Source organism: Mustela nivalis (genome assembly GCF_964662115.1).
Source record: "Mustela nivalis genome assembly, chromosome: 13".
NCBI lineage: Eukaryota > Metazoa > Chordata > Mammalia > Carnivora > Mustelidae > Mustela > Mustela nivalis.
Window position 1 is genome coordinate 86,502,647 of NC_139032.1, and position 18,919 is coordinate 86,521,565.

Here is an 18,919-nt window from a genome sequence, read left to right on the forward strand (position 1 = left end):
AGCGGGCTGTCCGCGTGCTCAGCAGCATCCCTTTCCCAGCACAGAACCTAAAGGGAGTGAGTTGGGCTGCTTCTGAGGCCTGAAATGTCCAAACAAAAGAGCCAGAGAAGCTTCTAACTTTGAACGATGACCAGTGCATCACGAAGAGAAGGAAGACTTTCAGGAGAGGGGAGCTAAGACGTTTTTGGGAAGCGCGCCTGACTGCGCTTCTGCCCTTTCTTGAGCAGCTCCAGAGAGGCCCTGGGCCACCAAGAGAAGCTGAAAGCTGAGCATCGTCACAGAGCGAAGGTCAGAGCTTGGGAGAATCCATCTGGGTGTTTCCGGGTCTGGTGCTAACCTGCCCAGAGTCGGCTTTTAGCCAACCTGCGTGGAGGACCTGGCCCAGATCGCGCCTCCACCGGGCTCACCTTGGGCCCTCCTCTTCCAGTCCTGGGCCCAGTAAGGCTCGGGGGGATGTAGAAGGAGAAGGCCCAGGGGTGCCACAGAGACAGGTAACGGAACCGCCCTGTCTGTAGATTCTCAACCTGAAGCTGCGGGAGGCCGAGCAACAGCGGCTGAAGCAGGCGGAGCAGGAGCGGCTGCGGAAGGAAGAAGGCCAGGCCCGCCTGCGGAGCCTCTACGCCCTGCAGGAGGAGGTGCTGCACCTCAACCAGCAGCTGGACGCCTCCGAGGCCCAGCCGCACGGAGACCTGCTGAAGCTCGACCCGGCTGCCCTCCGGACCCGAGGCAACCAGCTGTGCGGCCTTGTCTCGGGGATCATTCGGGCCACGTCTGAGGTGAGGGATGTGGAAGAGGGACCTAGAAGAGATAATCCTGGTTAGCAGTTCATCTTACTTCCCCGAGAAGGACTCTGTGTGTGGGGGCAGTTATCCCCATCCCAAATTGGACTCCTGTATATACCAGGGGTCCTGTCTTTGGGTAAACAATTCATTGTTTATTCTGATCACAAAATAATGGCGTTTGTTCTGTAACATTTTATTGAACACCTGAAAAACTGTGGTAAAAGTTAAAACGTCACAGGAATGTGCATTGCTTTTTTCAGTTAACATTGTATTTTGAATATATAATTACGATAACCATTAACAATATTTTGATGTTTTTAATTAAAGCAGTGTTAAAAACTGCAAGTATCGCCATGACATGTAGAAGTTGTCAGAATTGGACATTTCCCACATTTAATCATGCCAAATGATTAAAAAAAATGCCTACTGTTGAACATTTTGGTTTTTGTATTTATACTATCATGCATAGCATTATAGTGCTATCATTTAAAAAAAATTTTTTTTTTAAGATTTTATTTATTTATTTGACAGAGATCACAAGTAGGCAGAGAGGCAGGGAGAGAGAGAGAAGCGGAAGCAGGCTCCCTGCTGAGCAGAGAGCTGGATGCGGGGCTTGATTCTAGGACCCTGGGATCATGACCTGAGCTTAAGGCAGAGGCTTTAACCCACTGAGGCACCCAGGCGCCCCTGTAGTGATAACATTTTATATATGTCTTGTATTTCTTTGAGAAAAATTCCTAGAAATAGAATTACTTGGTCAGAGAATTTTAAGGTTCTTAATTCTTACCCAAAACTTGTACAAATTGATATATATATATATATATATATGAATATATATGAATATATATTTTTTAAATTTATTTGACAGACAGATCACAGGTAGGCAGAGAGGCAGACAGAGAGAGAGAGAGGAGGAAGCAGGCTCCCCGCTGAGCAGAGAGCCTGACGTGGGGCTCGATCCCAGGATCCTGAGACCATGACCTGAGCTGAAAGCAGAGGCTTTAACCCACTGAGCCACCCAGGCGCCCTCATATATATATTTTTAAGATTCTGTTTATTTATTTGACAGAGACAGTAAGAGAGGAACACAAGCAGGGGAAGTGGGAGTGGGGGAACCAGGCTTCCCACTGAGCCGGGCTTGATCCCAGGACCCTGAGCCACCCAGGTGCCCCACTTTTTTTTTTTTTTTTTTTTTAAGTAGGCTCCATGCCCAGCGTGGAGCTTGAACTCATGACTCCGAGATCGAGTCATCTGCTCTGTTGACTCTATTGAGCCAGCCAGAGTCTCCCCCTGCAATTCACATTTTTATGAATTGTATGTTCTTTTTCTTTATTCAAGATTTTATCTATTTTGACACAGAGAGATCACAAGTAGGCAGAGAGAGGGGGGAAGCCAAGCAGAGAGTTTGATATGGGGCTCGATCCCAGGGCCCTGAGATCATGACTTGAGCCGAAGGCAGAAGCTTAACCCACTGAGCCACGCAGGCACCCCATGAATTGTATGTTCTTGCCCTTAGTTCATATTTCTACCCGAGTTTTTGTTTTAAAAATTCAGCTGATATGTGTTCTACATATTAAGAACTTTAGGCATTTATCATATTTGAGGCAGAAGTTTATTTTTATAGTTTATCATTCCCATTGAATTAGCTTTATAGCTTTTCTTTACCTTACCTTTTGTAAAATTTTAAGCCTACAAGTGTTTTTCAAGCCTAGAATAGTGGTATGAACCTTATGCAACCATTCCCCGGCTTGAGCAAGACTCAACACATGGCAGTCTTGTTTCATCTCTCCTTCCAGCTGTATGCCCTCTCCCAAATGGCTTTAGGATGATTCTCAGACCTAATTACTTTATCTGGGAAAATACTTTGTATGTATCTCTAAAAGATAAAATTTTTTGCTCACATAACCAGAATATCACATCTGAAAAAGCCAATAACTTCTATGACCAAATATCTAATCAGTGTTCAAATTTTTCCACTTGTGTAAAATTTTTTCCTAAGATCTTATTTATTTATTTGAAAGAGAGAGAGAAAGAGCATGCACATGCTCCAGCAGGGGGAAGGGCAGAGGGACAAGCAGCCTCCCCAGTGAGCACGGAGCCCTGTGATCAGACCTGAGCCGAAGTCAGATGCTTAACCAACAGCACCCAGGCACTCCTGTCTCAGACTTTTTTAACAGTTGGTTGGAACATTACCATCTACACAAGGTTCAGCCTTTTGGTTTTTGTCTCTTAATTAAGTCTTTTAATCTCAAGACTCCATATCCCTTATTTCTTTTTCCTTACCATTTAATTATCAAAGAATCTGGATCATTGGTTCTATAAAATTTCCTACAATTCTGAAAAACTCCAGAATGCAATTGCTAACCCTAAACCCGTGGTATATTGTATTAGGTTTCTTTATTGTCTGTATTTTTTGTGAACTGGCAACTTAAGGACAGTGCCATCGGACAGAACTTTCTGTGGTGATGGAAATGTTCCATATGTATGTTCTGCAACATAGTAGCCATTAGCTATATGTAGCTGCTGAGGACTTAAAATATGGCTACTATGCCTGAAGAACTGAATTTAAATTTTAAAAAAAATTTAAATTAGGGGTACCTGGCAGGGATTGCCTAGGTGCCTCGGTCATTAAGCATCTACCTTTAGCTCAGGTCATGATCCCAGAGTCCTGGGATCAAGCCCTGCTTTGGGCTCCCCACTCAGTGGGGAGCCTTCTTCTCCCACTCCCTCTCTCCATTGGCTTGTGTTCCTGTTCTCGTTGTGTCTCTCTCTGTCAAATAAATAAATGCAATCTTAAAAAAGTGAGGGATACTTGGCTGGCTCGGTCTGTAGAGCACGTGACTCTTGCTCTCAGGGTCATGAGTGCGAGCCCTGTGTTGGGTGCGGAGATCACTTAAAAATAAAATATATTAAAAAAAGAAAGTGAATACCGAGGGCACCTGGCTGACTTGGTCATAGAAGCATGCTACTCTTGATCTGGGTAGGTGGGTGGCTCAGTCAGTTAAGCATCTACCTACGGCTCGGGTCATGATCTTAGAGGGCTGGGATCGAGCCCACGTCAGGCTCCATGCTCATCCGGGGAGTCTGCTTTTCCCCTCTCCCTTTGCCCTTCCCCCTACTTGTGAGCCATCTCTCTCTCTCTCTCTCTCTCTCTCAAATAAATCTTTTTTTTTTTTTAAGTTATCATTTCAGGGGCACCTGGGTGGCTCAGTGGGTTAAAGCCTCTGCCTTAGGCTCAGGTCATGATCTCAGGGTCCTGGGATCGAGCCCCGCATTGGGCTCTCTGCTCAGTGGGGAGACTGCTCCCCACCCCCCACCCCCCCGCCTGCCTCTCTGCCTACTTGTGATCTGTGTCTATCAAATAAATAAATAAAATCTTTAAAAAAAAAAGTTACCATTTCAGATCAGTGGGGAAAAGACTAATTAGAATTGTAAAAGTAAAGATTAGGGGCACCTGGGTGGCTCAGTCGGTTAAATGTCTGCCTTTGGCTCAGGTCATGATCCCAGGATCCTGGGATTGAGCCCTGCACAGGGCTCCCTACTCAGAGAGGAGCCTGCTTCTCCCTCTGCTCCTCCCTTCTCGTGCTTTCTCTATCTTACACTCAATCTCAATAAAGACGTAAAAATCTTTAAAAAACAAAAAATAAAAAAAGGAGGGATGGCTGGGTGGCTCAGTAGGTTGTCTGTCTTCAATTCAGGTTGTGATCCCGGGGTCCTGGGATTGAGCCCTGCATCAGGCTCCCTGCTCAGTGGGAAGCCTGCTTCTCCCTCTCCTGTTCCCCCCTACTGATGCTCGCTCGCTCGCTCTCTGTCAAATAATATAAAAAAGATTAAATTTGTACCATTCTTTCATCTAACTCCATAATCTTTGTCAAAGAGACAAACAGAAATAAATCATGTTCAGTGAAAAAATCTAGGTGAATGTTCGAATTATGTTAAGATGTGGAGGCATAGCAATGAAAACAAGTCATAATGGGAAGGATCAATAGATAAAAGTACACAAAACTGAAAGACACGTCATAACTTAGGAAACATTTGTAACATTTATAGCAGACCAAAATTTAATGTCCTTGTTCAGAGAGAGCTCTCAAGATCTATGGGAGAAAAGGTAAACAAATCATTCTCTGTCTACTTCCATTCCACTAACAGAAAGATGAGCAAAGGACAGGACAAGCAGCTGTAAAAGGAGAAATATAATTGGTAAATTTGAAACTGTTTTATTTTGTTTAAGATTTTATCTATTCATTTGACAGCACACAAGCTGGGGGAGCTACAAGCAGAGGGAGAGGGCTCCCTCCCTCTGCCAAGCAGAGAGCCAGATATGGGACTCCATTCCAGGACCCTCAGATCACAACCTGAGCCAAAGGCAGATGCTCAACTGACTAAGCCATCTAGGTGCCCCCTGAAATTAAGTGTAAAAATCACCATTAATATATGGAATGCAAATTAAAACACAGTATCGGGGTACTTGGGTGGGTTAAGCCTTTGCCTTCGGCTTAGGTCATGATCTGGGTTAAGCCTCTGCCTTGGGCTCAGGTCTTGATCTCAGGGTCCTGGGATTGAGCCCCACATTAGGCTCTCGTTCAGCAGGCAGCCTGCTTCCCCTTCTCTCTGCCTGCCTCTCTGCCTACTTGTGATCTCTGTCAAATAAATAAAATCTTTAAAAAAACCAAAACAGGGGCGCCTGGGTGGCTCAGTGGGTTAAGCCGCTGCCTTCGGCTCAGGTCATGATCTCAGGGTCCTGGGATCGAGTCCCGCATCGGGCTCTCTGCTCAGCAGGGGGCCTGCTTCCCTCTCTCTCTCTCTCTCTCTCTCTCTCTCTCTGCCTGCCTCTCCATCTACTTGTGATTTCTCTCTGTCAAATAAATAAATAAAATCTTTAAAAAAAAAAAAAAAAAAAAAACCAAAACAGGGGTGCCTGGGTTGCTCAGTAGGTTAAGCCGCTGCCTTCGGCTCAGGTCATGATCTCAGGGTCCTGGGATCGAGTCCCGTATCGGGCTCTCTGCTCAGCAGGGAGCCTGCTTCTTCCTCTCTCTCTCTCTGCCTACTTGTGATCTCTCTCTGTCAAATAAATAAATAAAAACTTTAAAATAAAACAAAACAGTATCTTTAAAAAAAAAAAAGATTTTATTTATTTATTTGAGAGAGAGAATGAAAGAGAGAGAGTGTGAGAGGGGGACGGATCAGCGGGGGAAACAGACTCCTTGCTGAGCAGGGAGCCTGATAAGGGACTTGATCCTGGGACACCAGGATCATGACCTGAGCTGAAGGTAGTTGCTTAACCAACTGAGCCCCCCAGGGGTCCCCAAACACAGTATCATTTTTATCTAGACTACTGTCACAAACTTGTAAAAAGTTATTCCAGCCAATGTTGGTGAGAGCATGGAAGAATCCGTACTCGGGTGTGTCTGTGGTTGTGACAGTAAATCGGTCATTGCCTTTAAGAGAACAGGAGACAGTCGGCATCAACATGTTGAACATGGGCACTCCACTGGTGCAGCAGTTCCAACTTAGAAATTGTTGACTCATGTGTGAGTTGTGGTTCGGCTTCACAGGTGCCTAGAGAAGGGACACCAAATTCTCCCTCTGTCCCCCTGACAGAACGGCTTTCCCACAGCAGAGGACCAGGCTGTGGCGGAGAGAGCCCTGCAGGAAATGCGGGACCTCCTGACAAGCTTGCAGCAGGAGATCACCAGGGCCCGTGAGGACAAGAGGAGGCAGGATGAGGAGGCGGCCCGAGAAAAGCGGCAGGAGTCAAAAATGCAGCAGGGCCCGGAGGCCCCCAGAGAGGCCCCAGCTCCCAGCCAGGGCCCAGGAGGGAAACAGAATGAAGGTGGGTGCTGCCGTGGATATGGTCTTTTCATCCAGAATGTGAGGAAACAAGCATGTGTTTCAATACGGTGTTAAGCTTCAGGACGATATACCAGAACTTTTATATGAAGTAAAATTTACTACTGAGTTTTTACTGACTTTACATGCAGTCTGGTTGATGTGTCGCCAGATGCTTGCCATGGGGACTTAAAATTATGTATCGTTCTGGTAGATGTATTATCCCAGGTTTTGCTTCTCCAAGGTTTTTGGGTTTGGGTTTTTTTTTTTTTTTTTAAGATTTTATTTATTTGAGAGAGAGTATAAGCAGTGGGAGCTGCAGGCAGAGGCAGAGGGAGAAGCAGACTCCCTGCTGAGCAGGGGGCCTGATGCGCAACTTGATCCCAGGACCCTGGAGTCATGACCTGAGCCGAAGGCAAACGCTTAACTGACTGAGCCACCCAGGCATCTCAACTGCTCTGAGTCTTTAAAATAATGTAACAATCACTTTTCAGCCTTCTAAGTGTAAAATAAATCTGTACACAGTAGATGCTCATTTAATACATAGGAGAGGGTCAGTATAGCAAAATGGTTGAAGGCTGGCTTTGGAGCGAGATCCATGGGAATGTAGTTTTTCTACTTCCTGGCAATGTGATGTTGGCAAATTAACCTTTCTACACCTACTTCCTTATCTAGGAAACAAAGATAATAATGGTATCTACTTTGTAGGATTATTGTGACAATGAAAACAATATCTATATCAGCTGATGAGAACAGTGCCTGGCTCATATTAAGTGTTTGCTGAAGGGGCGCTGGACTGGCTCAGCAGAAGAGTGTGCGGCTCTTGATCTCTGGGTCATGGGTTCGAGCCCTACACCGGAGGTAGAGATTGCTTAAATAAATATATATATAGGGGTGCCTGGGTGGCTCAGTGGGTTAAGCTGCTGCCTTCGGCTTGGGTCATGATCTCAGAGTCCTGGGATCGAGCCCCGCATTGGGCTCTCTGCTCAGGAGGGAGCCTGCTTCCTCTCTGCCTGCTTGTGATCTCTCTCTGTCAAATAAATAAATCTTAAAAAAAATACATATATATATATACATATATATATATTTTTTAAGTGTTCAGTGGGGGTACCTGGGTGGCTCAGTCATTAACTATCTGCCTTTAGCTCCAGTCGTGATCCCAGGGTCCTGGGATTGAACCCCCTATCGGGCTCCCTACCTCCATGGGAAGCCTGCTTCTCCCCTCCCACTCCCCCTGCTTGTGTTCCCTGTCTCGAGTGTCTCTCTGTGTCAGATAAATAAATGAAATCTTTACTAAACAAATAAACAAACAAACAGTATTCAGTGAATGCTAGCTATCACAGAAGGCTCTCTTTTCTCAGACCTCCAGGTGAAGGTACAGGACAGTACAATGCAGTGGTACCAGCAGCTGCAGGATGCTTCTAGTCAGTGCGTGTTGGCCTTTGAGGAACTGACCAACAGCAAAGACAGTCAGGTAGGAAGGGCTGTAGATTGGGAACCCTTGGGGCCTGGTAGTTCTGTAAACAGCCTCATGTCCCAAAGGAATGTCGCTAGCGTGTCACATTCCATAATCCTCCTGGCATCTACTCAGCTCTTCCAAACACTGCCTGCCTCTCCCCGTTCTCTCCCGGCAGGTCAAAAAGATAAAGATGGACCTCCAGAAGGCTGCCACCATCCCAGTGAGCCAAATCTCCACCATTGCAGGTTGGTCAGAGGAGTTAAGAACGTGGCCCTCCGCTTCACTTTGTTCTGTTTTTTAAGACTCCAGATCTCCTCCTCTGTAAGGTTCCTGTAGGCAGAGTCTGTTCAGACAGGTGACATTGGATCACGCATGTATGAGTTAGGTCTTACTGTCCTTTGTTTCTTGTTCAGCACATAGAAGGTACTTGTTACACGTTGGTTGACTAGCTTTTTATAAATAAGCTGCACTGTTAACAGTAAGTTCTTTAGAAAGGCTCTTACGTGATATTGAAAATCCCTGCTGAAGACATGGCTCCAGGAACCTAGGATGTGACTCGCCTTCTTTCCTTTTGTCTTATAATATTAGCTTGTCCAAGCTTGAAACCTACCTTCATACTTTAGAAAGTCTTCCTGATCTCTCCGGAGACTGAGCTTTAGAGAGTGAGAACTAGATAGGGGAAAGACCCTTCTCTCTCTCGTTCAGAAACAGTGGTTCATTTCTCTCGAGCTCTAGATGTGGAAGCCTCCAGCTTACAAGCTGTGTGGCCCGGTGGCTGGCAAGCATGAACAGTGGAAAAGCTGCTCTGACTTAGCCCGGGGCCCGGCTCCCCTGACTCACTCCTGGCCTAGAATGTGTCGACAAGTTGCAGTTCTTGCCCACGGGAGGGGCTATGGCAGAACGTACATATCACTCTGCTGCCTGAAAGTTCTCTCCAGATCAGGGCAAGGTACAAATAAACATGAATCACTTTCAGGACTTTAAAGCGCCATTTCCTTTGCTCACAGCATCAATGAGGGCAAGCTTCACATGACAGCCAGGCCACCCCCTGACTCCTCTCCTCAGGCTCCCCAGTCCTGTTTCATTCTTCACCTCTGAGCAGGTCCGAGTTCTGCTGGTCTGCACTTACTGCACGTTTCCTACGCCCTTCATCGCACCATCAGGGTTAAGTCCTTGAAGAGCCAGAGGCAGACATGCTCTGGAGTCAGGGCCCAGTACCTGCTGAGGACGGAGAAGGAGAGGGTCTGATTCCTGCCTCTCGAAAGGCAGACATCCATGAGTGGTTAGATTTGGAGCCGAATTTAAATGTCTTCGGTGCTGGTGTGGCATATGGGATGTGGGAGGCCATGCCATGCAGAGGGTTGGGAGCTGACTTTCCTAACTGGAGCAGCACAGAGAAGGGGGCTGATGGGGAATTTTGGTCCTTTGAAACCATCAGGAAAGTAGTACAGAAGTATGACTTAGCAGGAGTGGGAGCTGCTATTTTGGTGTCTCAGTAAGATTTGAGTAATGAAGACCAATTTAGATCTGCTTAGGCCCCAAAAAAGGCATTTATTCTAAAGCTACAGGGGTGTTTCTCAGAACCTGCTGGCAGGAATGGGGCTAGGTCTCAGCAGTTAGAAACCTTAGGAACCTTTTTTCTCATCTTCCCTCTGCACATCTCTGATCTCACGAGGTAGACCACTGTTCTTCAGACCACTTGGCAGGTGCAGGGGTGTGACGTTCGTGAGCACGTATGTAGCTGGGCCAGTCACTTCCAGGAGGTGACTCAGTCGCTAGCTGATTGCCTCAGCTGGTTACTCCTCGTCACACCGTAGCCAGTGTGGGGCTGGGGCGCACAGCCACCACGAGCCCACCTCAGCGTGTCTGTGGATGAGGGAGGCCGGTCCCGGGGAAGGGGGAGTCACTGAGAGCTGGGAAGATCCTTTAGAAAGGTTTTCCCAGAGACGCACATGACCCCTCTAGGGATGTCGGCCACAGCTCCTGGGCTCGGTAGCCGCTGCACACCTGTTTGCGTACCGTTTCCCGCTCTGTTCAGTGTGTCCGCTTCAGAAGGCGTTCACTCCCAAACAAGGAGCTCCTTTGAAATGGTACCACGTTTCATGCACTTGTACACCCCAGGCAGCTCATATTTTATTTGTGTGTCATATCTTTTTCTGCAAAAGTATTTTTGCTTCAGGTTCTGACCTTGTGGGGGGCTGCACGGCTGGATTCTCGTGGAGGCCTTCTTAATGCAATGATGAGAAGCAGAGTGGTTTGCAGTAGAGTCTTTTAACCGACTTTGTCATTCCCAGGCTCAAAGCTGAAGGAGATCTTCGACAAGATCCACAGCCTGCTCTCTGGAAAACCCGTTCAGTGTGGCGGGCACTCCGTGTCCGTCACCCTGAACCCACAGGGCCTGGACTTCGTGCAGTACAAGCTGGCAGAGAAATTCGTGGTGAGAAACCTTGTAGCCAGAAGTCTGGGGAGAGGCTGGTGCACAGCCTTTAAGCTTCTCTCCCTAGTAACTAAAGCAGTCCTGTCTCTGCTCCCACAGAAACAAGGAGAGGAGGAGGTGGCCTCTCACCACGAGGCAGCATTCCCCATCGCGGTCGTGGCGTCGGGAATCTGGGAGCTCCACCCCAGAGTGGGCGACCTCATTCTCGCTCACCTCCACAGGAAGTGCCCCTACTCTGTTCCCTTCTACCCGGCTTTCAAGGAGGGAATGGCATTGGAAGACTATCAGAGGTGAGGTGGTTTTTCTCCTCACTCTCCTCAGGGTGAATGAAATGCAAATAAAATTGGGGTTTCAGGGACGCCTGGGTGGCTCAGTTGGTTAAGCAGCTGCCTTCGGCTCAGGTCATGATCCCAGCGTCCTGGGATCGAGTCCCACATCGGGCTCCTTGCTCAGCAGGGAGCCTGCTTCTCCCTCTGCCTCTGCCTGCCATTCTGTCTGCCTGTGCTCACTCTCTCCCCCTCTCTCTCTCTGATGGATGAATAAAAAAAAAAATCTAAAAAAAAAAAAAAATTGGGGTTTGAAAGTGCCTGGGTGGCACAGGTTAAGCATCTGACTCTTGGTTTTAGCTCAGGTCACAAGCTCAGGGTCATGGGAGGCGGGGCACCAAGTCTGCTTGAGATTCTCTCTCTCACCCTCTGCCCTTCCCCTTGCTCATTTGTGTACTCTGTTTCTCTCTGTCTCTAAAATATAAATGAGGGGCACCTGGGTGGCTCAGTGTGTTAAGCCTCTGCCTTCAGCTCAGGTCATGATTCTGGGTCCTGGGATTGAGCCCCCATATTGGGCTCTCTGCTCGGCGGGGAGCCTGCTTTCCCCTCTCTCTGCCTGTTTGTGATCTCTCTTTCTGTCAAATAAATAAGTAATCTTAAAAAAAAAAAAGAAATGTGTGTGTGTGTGTGTGTGTGTGTGTATAAAAAATAATCCTAAGAGAAAAAAAATGAACTGGGGTTTATTCTCCTTCATTTCACAGCTCCTTATACATACCTGGAATGTTCTATCAGAGAATCCAATGTCTTTCATACAGACTGGCTGCTTTGGGATTTTGTGGATTCAGGTGCAATAATTAGCATAGAAGAACACTGAGTCCAGGAGCCAGGGGTTTTAGAATTGTGCCCTGTTCATCATTTAATGATTTGCAAAATGTCCAATCACTTAAGTTCTGTGAGCATCATTTTCCTTATTTGCAAATGGGAGTAATGATATCCATTAGTCCTGTGACTTTGGGGTGCCTGGCTGGCTCCTTTGGTAGAGCGTGTGACTCTGGATCTTGGGGTTGTGAGCCCAAGCCCCATGTCAGTGCAGAGATTGCTTAAAAATTGTTTTAAAGAAATTCTGTGAGTTTGCCTTGTGAGACTTATGTAATACATAGATATGATTGCCCATATGCGTGCTTTGTAAACAAAGTATTCTGCAGAGATAATGATATTTAGTAAAAATAATGATACATAGTGCTAAAAAGGGGCGCCTGGCTGGCTCAGTCCATAGAGCATAGAACTCTTGATCTTGGGCTTGTGAGTTTGAGCCCTCTGTTGGGCCTAGAGCTTACTTTAAAAAAAAAAAAGAAAAAATTTAAATAAATAAAATCTTTAAAAAAAAAAAAAAAGGGACGCCTAGGTGGCTCAGTTGGTTAAGCAGCCTGCTTCTCCCTCTGCCTCTGCCTGCCATTCTGTCTGCCTGTGCTCGCTCTCTCCCCCCCCCTCTCTCTGATAAATAAATAAAATCTTTAAAGAAAAAAAAAAGAAAAAATTGAGGCGTGTGGTTGGCTCAGTTGTAGATTATGTAGCTATTCAGTCAAGAGATGGAGAGTTCATCTGGGCACGAAGCCTACTTTAAAAGACTAATATTGGGCGGCGCCTGGGTGGCTTGGTGGGTTAAAGCCTCTGCCTTCGGCACAGGTCATGATTCCAGGGTCCTGGGATCCAGCCCCGCATCGGGCTCTCTGCTCAGCAGGGAGCCTGCTTCCACCTCTCTCTCTCTCTGCCTGCCTCTCTGCCTACTTGTGATCTCTGTCAAATAAAATCTAAAAAGAAAAAAAAAAAAGACTAATATTGGGGCTCCTGGGTAGCTCAGTCAATTAAGCATCTTCCTGCCACTTGGGTCATGATCCTAGGGTCCTGGGATTGGGCCCATGTCCAGCTCTCTGCTCAGCAGGGAGTCTAATGTCTCCCTCCCGCTGCCTCTCCCCTTGCTTGTGCTCTCTCGCTCTATCTCTCAAATAAATAAAATGTTTAAAAATAATAAAATAAAAAAAAAGACTATTACTGCTAATAATAATAATGCTAAATGGTACAGTACTAGATTGTTCCTTTTAGCCCTAAAAAGCCAGTGATTTGTCACCCTCGCCTTGGCCTTATCACGTTGGATCTTTTCTTCCCACGCAGGATGCTCGGCTACCAAGTGAAGGACTCCAAAGTAGAACAGCAGGACAACTTTCTAAAGCGCATGTCTGGGATGATCCGACTCTACGCCGCCATCATCCAGCTCCGGTGGCCGTACGGGAGCCGGCAGGAGGTAGTGGAGACGGCCTGCTCTCCCAGTGAGAGGTCAGACCGTATTTGTGTATCTTGTCCCCGGGGCCTGTTGCCCTTCTTGCTGCGGGGGTGGCCTCATTACACGAGAACTTCGTGTGTACTGCGGCCCCCTTGGTGTGCTTTAGAGAAGTTGATGTTGAGTGTTAGGAAACTTGGACCAGCAAAGCTATTTGTTCAAAAACTGACTTAGTTGAGCCTTTAAGGGACTGGGTTTGTAAGAGTGTCTGTCTGTTGTGAGCCAGTCATTAAGTTTAGTATTCTATTAGAAGAGGAGTGCTCTAAATGATACAGTATCAGGTGTTGTTGTTGTTGTTATTTAAGTAAGTTCTAACGCCCAGCATGGGGCTTGATCTCATGACCCCGAGATCAAGAGTCACGTACTCTATCGACTGAGCCCGCCAGGTGCCCCAGTTCAGTGTCATTTTAGACCTGGTTGGTGCCTCATGTCTCAGATGAGCAGATGGGGTCTCAGCGAACTTTAGGGACACACATTGCCAGTGACAAAGCCACAGCTGGGGTGCAAGGCTTTGAGCTGCTAGCCCAGTGCTTTACTCCAAGAATGCAGATTAGAGACATGGAGAAGTGAAGTACTTGGGGACCTAAAGAGAAGGGATCGTAAGTGGATCGAATCCAAGTCTTTACCATGTACCTGCTGAGTCCCATTCTGTGCTAAGGGTACCAAGGATAATAAGTAAAATGTCTGTATAGGTAACTGTTGGGATCCCTGAAACCAAAGCTGCTACATGGGGATTAGGGATTCCTTTAATGAATGGGTGGGTTCCAAGGTGTTGGCACATGTGAAAACAGAATTTGTTCATCTTGTGTTGTTTCTGCCCTTTGGCATGTGCTTGATTTCGATAATCTGGGGGTCCGTGTTACTTAGTAACAGCTGGAAGATAACCTTGAGGGTTTAGATCTCTGGATACAATGAGATCAAATCGTGACCAAGTGTCTCCCCTCCCAGATTCATCCTCATGGTTTAAATCATGGCTGGCGCTGGTTGGCACAAATCTTAAATATGGAACCCCTGTCAGATGTGACAGCCACCCTCCTCTTCGACTTCTTGGAGGTATGTAATGCAGTTACCACACAAGAGGGACAGTGGTTGACACAGCCTTTGGTCACCATGAGACCTGCATTGGTAAACAGTGTGAAACAGAGGCCAATGGTCAGCAGCATTAGGACCCAGTGTCACTGTCACACATTTTCCCCGAGTGCTGAAAACAAACCTAGCCTTTGGGTTTTCTTCCACTTGTGCTTTCTTTTTTTTTTTTTTTTAAGATTTTATTTATTTATTTGATAGAGATCACAAGTAGGCAGAGAGGCAGGCAGAGAGAGAGGAAGGGAAGCAGGCTCCCTGCCTAGCAGAGAGTCCGATGCGGGGCTCAATCCCAGGACCCTGAGATCATGACCTGAGCCGAAGGCAGAGGCTTTAACCCACTGAGCACCCAGGCACCCCTCCCCTTGTGCTTTCTTTCTCTGTGTGCTTGTCTTCTTATTATAAAGAAGAAAATATCTGTACATCCCAGCATAAGCAGAAAGGGACATTTGTTTTAGGGATAGAGCATCGACTCCCAGAACCAAGGGTAGAGTGTACAGGCAACTGTCATGTGGGCCCGGAACCAGGAACTAGAATGTTACGAGGTACCAAGAATCTCCCTGGGGCTAGTGGTCCTTCCTGTGCTCTCCCCGCAGGCTTCCTCAGTCTTACTGCGCAGGCCGGCTTTCTCTAGTTCTCTGTGCACAGTGGAGACGATGGCCATCCTGGGCTACAGCCCTCTGCCTCAGTGTGGCCACCCAGTGTAGTGCAACTGTCACCCCCTGTTTGTGATCCCTCATTCCTGGGAAAATAAATCTGATCAGCTTGCTTGGGTCAGGTCTCTCCCTCGTCCAAAAGGTTCTTTACAGTCCTGTCTGCCCGTGAGGGGCCACCACTATAGGATGAGGGTAAGGGTTTCTGTGGAGAGGAGACATTTCTTAAAGGTTAAAGACCTGGAGCACATTCCATGACAGATCTGGGCTGTCAAGCCAGGAATGCCAAATGCTTCCGTTCACCTTGGAGTTCCTGAAGTCACACAACATGAGCAGAGATCCTGAATAAATTTGAGAACATGGTAATGTTCTGTATGTTCTGCTTGCTATGGCTCGGAGGAATGCCATGCCTTCAGAAAGCTTTCCATTCAGTAGAATCACAGAAGAATAAATAAGTTGGATTCACATTTCCCAGTTTGCTAAAATACCTGGTTTCTTGGATGTCTGGTGTAATGGAGGTGTTATATACAGAGAAATGCTTCAGAACAAGGTTAGATCTTTCCATCTATTCCCTTGCAGAGCTAGCTAGGTGGCACTGAGGCTGAAATTCTTGGTAGGAGTAAAGGCAAAGTGTCGGTGTGCTATACGGGTCTCTTGCCTGAGCGTGAGTTTGCATTCTCTGCTCTGACGGCGCCTGTCTCTTCCTGTAGGTGTGTGGGAATGCCCTCATGAAGCAGTACCAGGTGCAGTTCTGGAAGGTGATACTTCTCATCAAAGAAGACTACTTCCCCAGGTATGTGGCGCATTGACTAGACAACGTGGGATTCAGTGGGTGAAACACGTGGTGTCAGAGGCCTCTGTGCGCTGTGACGTGCTGGGTTTGACTCGAGATGCACCTGTAGTACGTGTGACGTCATCTCTTCTCCTTCACCTCTTTGACATTTGAATAAATGCTTTCAAACTGTAATAAGAGTCTTAAAAGAATTTTTTTTTACGATTTTATTTATCTGACACAGAGACACAGCGAAAGAGGGAACACAAGCAGGGGGAGTGGGAGAGGGAGAAGCAGGCTTCCCGCTGAGCAGGGAGCCCGATGTGGGGCTCGATCTTAGGAGCCTGGGACCATGACCCGAGCTGAAGGCAGATGCTTAACAACTAAGCCACCCAGGCACCCGAGTCTTTTAAATGTTTATTAAATATATATATATATATATATATATATATATATATATATAATATAATATAAATAATATAAATAAATATTAAATGAAAAATGAATTAAGAAGATCTGGGTTACAAATACCTGACGTTTCTTTTACTCTGTTTTTTTCCAAACTTCCCAGCTAATCTGGGACGGTGATTACATGCAGGCAGGAATTAACCCAGAGAATCCAACTTCCTTAATAAATCAGTTTCTGCAGCTGTTTGCTTGACGCTGTCATGGCATTCGCCTTTAGGGGCCCTTCTCATTCCTCTCAACACCCTGGCATTTCAGCTGGGGGAGAGGCCTTGGCAGCACCCACGCTGCCTGATCGCAAAGACCTTGGAAAGGAATGTCCTCTCTTCTGCTTTATCCCTTGGTTTGAAAAGAAGCCCGAGACCCTTTGGAAGAATGACCGCATCCTTAGTCCAGAAGCCGTCTCTCCGAGTCATTCAATCTACCCCTTCCTCTGGATCAGCAGTGTCCCGAACTCTTCTCCCAGAGGGGAGTGGGAATCACAGCTGTGATCCGTGTATTTTCTTCCTCTCACTGTAGGATTGAAGCTGTCACAAGCTCAGGACAGATGGGTTCCTTCATACGCCTCAAGCAGTTCTTAGAGGTAAGATGGCCTTAGACCAACACATTCTGAGCTTCTGTTGCCCTCGAGGGCGCCCATGTCTCTCACGCACCTCTAGGCTCTTGAATTGCAGTCTTCCTCTTGATTATTTTATTTTATTTTATTTTAGTCATCTCTACACCCCACATGGGGCTCACACTCAGCCCCGAGATCAGGAGTCACCTCCTTTGTGACTGAACTAGCTAGTCGCCCCCTCCTTGGTGTTTTTGAACTCTGCTTTGTGGTCCGTGAGTCCCCCTTCACCTTAAGGGGCGGCACTTCATCATCTTCTCCTGTGCCGCCGTCCATGCTGCCTGAGGGGAAGTTGCCTTAGGGATGAATAAAATGTCCCAAGTGAGTCTGGCATCACTAATACATTTCTTGCTTGCTGGCTGAGGCTCCTTCCTCAGTCTCCGTTCTGGGGAACTGGGAAATTTGCTCCCTCTTCTCCGTGAGAACAAACCACACTTTCGGCCAGTCTCCTCCCTTTTCCTCCCATTTGCTGGAAACCAGAGGCTCAGTGTGACCAACAGCCTGGAAGCCTGTGGTAGGTCTGCCGGGACGGCCCCCTGACTTGCACTTTCTTATAGCCTGAGTGGGCAGAAGGCAGGTGAGAAGGATGAGGCAGGGCTGCGGGGGACCGGGTGGTGCAGTGGAACCGGCAGCCTGGCCTTGGGCCCCTGCTGCGGTTCACACGGAGGCAGAAGGCTCCTGCCTGGTGTTGGTCTCACTCCTCCCGCTGCTGACCGCTGTTCGGACGACTTAAGCTAGCTCCAAATGCTCAAAGCTGCTTCCAAATGCTCGATGTCGGGAGGAGTGTACCCAGAAAATCACTGTTTTCTCCCTCTTTCCCTGACCAGAAATGTTTGCAGCGCAAGGAGATTCCAGTCCCCAAGGGCTTTCTGACTTCCTCCTTCTGGCGTTCCTGACGGCCCTCTGTCGCCTGCCCACCATCACCGTTTTGTTTGAGAGGGACAATAATAAAGCAACTGAAAACAGCTGTATTTGGGAGAAGTCATGTCAGATTTAGAAATCCACCAATTTATTTGTACCTGGCGCCTCGGAGAGGAGACTTTTCAGGGTTCCCTAAATCTCGGGGGTCTCTTCAAAGGCTGAATGCTCTTTAAGGGGTCCCCATGGCAGAGTAAATGGCATTGGCGTTTCTCATTTCTGAAGTGTGGGGAGGAGCAGTTTAGTACTTGGTTTGATGGTTCATCCCCTTTGTGTCTGGTGTCTTTCAGGAAGTCTGTGTAGTCCCTTCACCATTTCCCTCTGAGCCCGCCCCTTCCACTGCACCCGCCCCCGCCCCAAGTCCTGCTGTTCCTGGTCAGAGTATGGTTAATGGTCGAGGCCCACATTCTCGCATGCAGCTCCCGGTGTGGTGGTTGTGCCTTTCTCAGCTCGTGAAGTTGTTATAAATTCAGAGGAAATGCCTGTAGGCGAAGATTAAGTCCCAAATTGTATCAAATAGTTTAGCATCTGGGACTAGGACCGTTGATACATGTTACGTTGAAAAGGACACACTGTTGGTCCTTTTAATTTGGAGTTTGGGCCCTGTATGGCCAGGGATGCATGAGTCAAGGATGGTGGGGGGGGGGGGGGGCGGCTGTGTTTTTTTTTGTTGTTTTTTTTTTTAATTTTATTTATTTATTTGACAGAGAGAAATCACAAGTAGATGGAGAGGCAGGCAGAGAGAGAGAGAGGGAAGCAGGCTCCCTGCTGAGCAGAGAGCCCGATGCGGGACTCGATCCCAGGACCCTGAGATCATGACCTGAGCCGAAGGCAGTGGCTTAACCCACTGAGCCACCCAGGTGCCCCTGTGTTTGTTTTTGAATTTGGATGAAGACAGGCCGAGATGGGCCTGCAACATTACACCTGAGCCCAGCATCTACGAGCAGTGACTCGGGGGTTAAATAAAATAAAGGTGTTTGAGAGAACTTAGGAACTGCTTTAGAATTGTTGACATGTCCTGAGTAAAGAGCGATAATAGATTCACCTGACTAAAGCCACTACAGAAATTCAGAGCTTGGCTTTTCAGAAAAGAATTGAGGTTTTTTCAGGAGAGACTCACCATCTTTTTTACAACACGCAGCAGCTATGGATCTACTCTGTACTACGTGTCGTCTGCGGGGAGGTGTTCTGGGGGGCAGGGGGATCCCCTGGTACTCTTGAGTGGCTTGAAGTGACACATTCTGTGAATCGTTGATTCTGATGCCAAAAAAAACAAGGAATAAAGCTTGATTTTTAAAAACCCA

General features: G+C 47.3%; 1 protein-coding gene across 1 annotated transcript in view; it reads left to right on the forward strand.

Moving 5' to 3' along the window:
- GLE1 (GLE1 RNA export mediator) overlaps positions 1-18,919 on the forward strand; it is a 28,157-nt gene extending 9,238 nt beyond the window's left edge. Inside the window, exons 5-17 of the mRNA XM_082695849.1 lie at positions 228-288; positions 516-776; positions 6,384-6,615; positions 7,973-8,085; positions 8,246-8,315; positions 10,365-10,507; positions 10,607-10,797; positions 12,946-13,075; positions 14,060-14,164; positions 15,558-15,640; positions 16,604-16,667; positions 17,525-18,266; positions 18,476-18,919. Of these exons, the coding sequence (XP_082551975.1) occupies positions 228-288; positions 516-776; positions 6,384-6,615; positions 7,973-8,085; positions 8,246-8,315; positions 10,365-10,507; positions 10,607-10,797; positions 12,946-13,075; positions 14,060-14,164; positions 15,558-15,640; positions 16,604-16,667; positions 17,525-17,593 (1,522 nt within the window). The 3' untranslated portion in view covers positions 17,594-18,266; positions 18,476-18,919. The remainder of the gene's footprint in view (positions 1-227; positions 289-515; positions 777-6,383; positions 6,616-7,972; positions 8,086-8,245; positions 8,316-10,364; positions 10,508-10,606; positions 10,798-12,945; positions 13,076-14,059; positions 14,165-15,557; positions 15,641-16,603; positions 16,668-17,524; positions 18,267-18,475) is intronic.